The sequence below is a fragment of the Colobus angolensis genome, unplaced genomic scaffold, assembly GCF_000951035.1.
Source record: "Colobus angolensis palliatus isolate OR3802 unplaced genomic scaffold, Cang.pa_1.0 Scaffold57, whole genome shotgun sequence".
Taxonomy (NCBI): Eukaryota; Metazoa; Chordata; class Mammalia; order Primates; family Cercopithecidae; genus Colobus; species Colobus angolensis.
In genome coordinates, this window is record NW_012119265.1 from 3562860 (window position 1) to 3568796 (window position 5937).

The 5937-nt window shown below is 36.9% G+C and overlaps 1 protein-coding gene across 1 annotated transcript in view; it reads right to left on the minus strand.

Moving 5' to 3' along the window:
• The window catches only part of DLGAP5 (discs, large (Drosophila) homolog-associated protein 5), a 42176-nt gene that overhangs the window by 28625 nt on the left and 7614 nt on the right, over nt 1-5937 (minus strand). Inside the window, exons 3-7 of the mRNA XM_011961979.1 lie at nt 5340-5533; nt 4144-4206; nt 3001-3085; nt 2446-2568; nt 1328-1496 (exon numbers count right to left, since the gene is read on the minus strand). Of these exons, the coding sequence (XP_011817369.1) occupies nt 1328-1496; nt 2446-2568; nt 3001-3085; nt 4144-4206; nt 5340-5533 (634 nt within the window). The remainder of the gene's footprint in view (nt 1-1327; nt 1497-2445; nt 2569-3000; nt 3086-4143; nt 4207-5339; nt 5534-5937) is intronic.

Genomic DNA, 5937 nt, shown 5'->3' on the forward strand with positions numbered 1-5937 from the left:
AAAAAAAAAAAAAAAAAAAAATTATGTTGATATTTACAATGGTTTAAAATCAGAAATCTAACATTATGGAATGACTATTAAGGACCAAATCCTTAAATAACCTTAGATTATAAATAGTCTTATCACAACAGCAATACTTTCAATGTGACACAGAAGATTAACCATATAAAATACAAAGCATATTTACTATTTCAAGTCAATGTGTTACTTGGTATTTAAATAATTTCTAGAGGTTTCTAGGTTTCTGATTTTTAATAAGATATGAACTCAAACCCAGGTATTTCAACCTGGATAAGAGTTTAAGTGGTAACACAGTTGAAGCCAGCATGGCAGTCAAAGCAAAAACTAGTGATAATCCTTAAGGGTTAATCTTAAGGGAGGACCTATAAGGTCCATGTGCTTTATCTGTGAAGATTCACTGTATATTTCCTTTCTCGATCTATGTTTGATTTTTAACTAAGAATCTAGCCAGGTTACTTAATCTTTGATACTTTTTTTAAATTAAGAAATTATTCTGGCCAGGTGCAGTGGCTCACACCTGTAATCCCAGCACTTTGGAAGGCCGAGGCAGGTGGATCACCTGAGGTCAGGAGTTCAAGACCAGCCTGGCCAACATGGTGAAACCTCATCTCTACTAAAAATACAAAAATCAGATGGGTGTGGTGGCGTGTGCCTGTAATCCCAACTACTCGAGAGGCTGAGGCAGGAGAATCACTTAAACCTGGGAGGTGGAAGGTGCAGTGAGCCAAGATCGTGCCATTGCACTTGAGCCTGGGCGACAGAGTGAGACTCTGTCTCAAAAAAAAAAAAAAAAAAAAAAAAAAAAAAAAAAAAAAAAAAAAAAAAAAAAAACCAGAAATAAATTATACCATAGATTACAAGCCAAGAGGTTGGGTCCTCAAATGCGGCATCTTTTTTGAAAACCTTATTAGAGACCGTGCTAGATGCAGGCAGAAATTTTAGTTTATTTAATTCTTACAACTACTCTATGCAGGTATTCCATGTTAGGAATAAGAAAACAACCTCATAAACTACATAACTTGCCCGGGGTTATGCAGCTAATTGGAATCAGAGAGAGTATTCCAAACCCAGGCCTAAATGAATCCAAAGTCAATGCATTTCACCCCACTTCACCCTATGTCTTGGCTAATTCCCACATACAGGTTTCTCTCAGCTGTGTTTTTATTATTTTTCTCTATCTTCTAACCAAATTATGCTCTCTCTACCTATAAAGCTCTGAAAATAAGATACCTGAAAAAACAACAAGAGTAAACCCTCTTGATGTTTTCTTATGGTTCAGGAAGTTTTAACACACATGTAGGTTAACCTCTTGAAGCAGTTCTTTATGTTTAATTTCAACTTTATGAAAGCAGCAATGAGATTTTCAAAGCATCTAGAAGTAAAAAGATGTTTATTCTCTACCTTGTCAGGTTTTGTTCCTACATTTTTGGCAGGTCTTCCTTTATTACTTGGCACCTTTCTTTCTGGTTCGTTTTCTAAAACAATAAAATATTTATTTTACTAGATAGAAATGCTATATTAAAATACTAGGTAACTTGGGAAAGGAAAAGAAGCAAGAGTGGGAATATATGTCTTGAAGGATTTTTATGATTAAAACCCATGTTATAAAAGGGGTTATGGAATTTCCTGCCAAATACAAACCATCTGTTTTCAAAACCAGAGTGTTTTATCTTTTTCCTCTGAATACCAAATATAGATTGAGTATCCCTTATCCAAAATGCTTGGGACCAGAGATATTTTAGATTCCAGATTTTGGAATATTAACATTATACTTACGGGTTCAGCATACCTGATACAAAAATCTGAAATGCTCCAGTGAGCATTTCCTTTGAGCATATGACCTTTGAATGTCATGTTGGTGCTCAGGATTTTGGATGTTTTGATTACGGTTGCTCAGCCTGTACATATTTATTACAGACAATTAGAAAAATATAGAAAACTACAAACAACAACAATGACAAATCACCCAGGATTCCATTACTCAGTTGTCACTTCGGAGTATGGTTTTCCAGTCCTATGTCCACATATTCACATACTGCTTTTTAGAATTGCGATCCTACTGTACAGAGTTTGACATGCTCTTCTTTGCCCACATAATACATCATGAACCACGTCATTAAGTGTTCTTTAATAATACTGTTCTTAATGGCTACATTGTATTGCACCAAATAAATGAACTGTGATTTAGTCGGACCATTAATTTTTCACTTTGAAACACTGCTTATACTAATTAAGTTCTTCAATGTTTGGGCACCCATTGTGTGCTAACCAGAAGTCAGGGCACAGAATCTATTTTCAGGTATTAGAATTTCCCGTTTCCTTCTCTCCTACTCAAAGAAGTACTTGTTGATTTTTGAAATGGAACACAAAAACCTCAAGGATCAAACATTCCAGTTCAGTCACTGATCAAGGAATAGTTCTTACCATTAGCAACTCTTGTGACTGGCTTTCTTGCTGTGGTAGATGAGACCGTTCTGGGAACCTGCTTTGCCGCTTGAGTAGCTGATCGAGTCATTCTCAACGACATGGGCATTACAGGCTGCACGACTGTGGGGGAAAAAAAAAATAACCAAATCAAATGTCCCTTGTAGTTATTAAATTATGGCTATGAAGCCAGGCACGGTAGTGCATGCCTGTAGTCCCAGCTACTCGGGAGGCAGGAGGATCACTTCAGCCCAGCAGTTCGAAACCAGCCTGAGTAACATAGTGAAATCCCATCTCTACAAAAAATATAAAAATCAGCTGGACATGGTGGCAAACCTGTAGTTCCAGCTACTCAGCAAGCTGAGGTGGGAGGATCACTTGAGCCCAGGAGGTGGAGGCTCCAGTGAGCTATGATTGTGCCACTGCACTCCAACCTCGGTGACAAAGCAAGACTCTGTCACAAACAAACAAATTCCAGTTGACCTTCTGGACACTTAAAAAAAATGATGGCCATGGTAGCCTCAGAGGATTTATAGTAATTGCTAATATTCCTACCTTTTTTCTCTTTGTCTGCCACTTTCTTTTCAGAAGTTTGTCTTTGACCAGGTCGGATTGCTCGAACATCACTTTCATTATAAATCTATTTAAGAGATTAGGTGCTACGTGATTTAATTGCATAATGAATCAAACCATCATATTTTTAATCTGTAAATTGATTCCTCATCTGAAATCTGATCACTGTAAATAACCCAACAACAACAAAAAACTACCCCAAATAAAATGAGAAAGAAAAGCTTTCCATTTAGCTTCCAAAAAACGTTATATCCTTTTTCAGAATTACAGAACTTAGAAAATGTGAATAACCCAAGCTTTTAAAAACAGCTAACTATAACTTGCCTTCTGAAGGTCCTTAAACACTCCTAGACATGCTTTCACTTCAAGACCTTCTAATTTTGCCTAGGAAATGCTTCTCCTGGATAAAAAGCTCTTTCCCATGGTCTCTCCTCCACTTCCATAATGACTTCACTCAAAAGGCTTTCATCTCAGGGAGGCCTTCCTTAACTGCCCAGTCAAAATTCTACCCCACACCTACTTCTAGTACACCCCATCTCCCCATCTCTTCCATAATACTTATCATCTTCTGACATGTTATGTATTTATTTTTTCTTAAAGCCTTACATGTAAGCTCCACAAAGGGAATTTAGTTTATTATATCCAAAAGCCTACAACACCAGGAACATCATAGCAATGCAAAATATATATGCATATATGGAACTTAGCTTCCTCACCTGATAAAGAAGTATACTATTTCCCTTCTTGCCCACTTCACTTTGTTTTAGTAACCCTCCTCCTATCTCTATTACAGTATTTTGAAGACCCATAAGTTTTTAACACCAACCCTGTGTGCTTTCCTCCCCATCTGCATTTCATGCAGGTAACTTGGAATGCATAATAGGAGCCCAGTAAACAAGAGTGTGACACAAAGACAGTTTGCCATGGATCTCATAAGGAATGTTGGAGCAAATATTTTAAGTGAAATTGCTCTACGTCACTATACCAAGAACAGTGACTTTGGTACCTGTTAACTCTAGTAAATTAATCATTATGTTTGAATCTGATACTAGATTGAAAATGAATTTACTTACTAAAAAAGTACACTTTATCATTTTAGTAACAATTATCTGCTATCAACTATACCTTAGTCTGCTCCATTTGGTCTTTGGCCTTTGACCTTGTAATCCGTACAGAAGATGGAATAGCCTTAGAATAGTCAAAAGAACATAAACTTAAAAAAAAAAAATGAACTGGTAAAGGTTTACTTCCATAACTTATTACAAAATAAAGTTCCCATTTTAAAGTTAAATTTTATCCTTAATCTCTTATAGCAAAAAGATACTTAAATTCCTTTTTCTGGTTCTAGCTTGATTTAAATTAAGTTAGTAACTTCAAAATTTACTCATATTTCTCAGTGAGAAAGAAATTTCAAACCATATTTTCCAGGTATTGGAATCATCATTAATATGAGCTTCTATCCTCTCTTTTAGTTCTCCTGCCTCTGACCAGTCCTCAGCCTTGTACTGGACTTCTGCCTACCTAAAGGTGCTCTCTAGAGCCCACTTTTTCATAATTTTATGTATCCTTATTGGAATGGTCTCATTTAGTCCTACAGCTTAAACATCCATCCATACTCCCAGTATTATATCCTAAATCAACATCTTAGCACCGATTTCCATTCTGCTTTCCAAATTTTTGCTAATATCTAGGTGGCCCACACAAGTTTAAGATTTTTTAAAAGGTTATTAACATGCACTCACTTAAGCCTGTTCCTTTTCTTGTCTTCCTTATCTCTTTTAGCAGCAGAGCTTCTCTTTGCTTTTTCAATTTCCTTTACCCCTCACCATCTACTTGGCCACCAGTCCTGTCAAATGCCTTTATTTAGATGTCTTACACCTATTTTTTCCTTTTAAAACCCACTGCCCCTTTCCATCTATTCTATTACAATAGTCTCACAATTGGTCTCCTTATCTATAAATGTTTCCCTTTCCAGACCAAAATCTTTAGGGCTATAGTATTTTCCTGAATTATTGACAATGGCACCACCCTTATTTAAAAACTTCTCCTGATTCTGCATAACCTACAGGATAAACACCAAATCCTTTGCATAACATTGTTCAGCCTGGTTCTACCCATTTTCCTAGTTTTATCCTATCTCAGCTTACCTACAGCTATCTTAAGGGACCTGATTTTCATTCTTGTGAGCTACTATTATGTCATTCCCACCTTCTATCAACCAGTTAATAAAGAGACTAAGGGAAAGGGATTATTTTAGTCACTTAATGTCTTGAAGAAAATTCCAAAAAAACTATTCCTTTATATTAAGACACTAAATTTACCTTTTTTGGCTCAGCTTTCACAGCATTCTGGTTTGATAAAAGAAAACAAGGCATATCAGGTCTATAACGACCGACTTTAAATATTCCTCGTTTAGCTTTCTCTCTCTGCTCTTTCAATTTTTGAAGCTGCTTTTCTTCTTTGTATTTTTGGAGCATCTGTTTTCGTTGATCACCTAGAATAGTTTTCATTGCCCCTAGGCAGAAAAAAACCAAAACCACACAGTATATAAAACATTTCAGATGAAAAGTTATACAAACGTATAAACAATTATTTTTGTGTCATTTCAACTGCTGCTAAAAAATGCTTTCAGGCCGGGCGCAGTGGCTCACGCCTGTAATCCCAGCACTTTGGGAGGCCAAGGAGGTCGGATCACCTGAGGTCAGGAGATCGAGACCAGCCTGGTCAGCGTGGTGAAACCCCATCTCTACTAAAAATGCAAAAATTAGCTGGGCATGGTGGCAGGCACCTGGAATCCCAGCTACTCGGGAGGTTGAGGTAAGAGAATTGCTCGAACCCAGGAGATGGAGATTGCAGTGAGCCGAGATCGCGCCATTGCACTCTAACCTAGGCGACAGAGCAAGACTCCGTCTCAAAAAA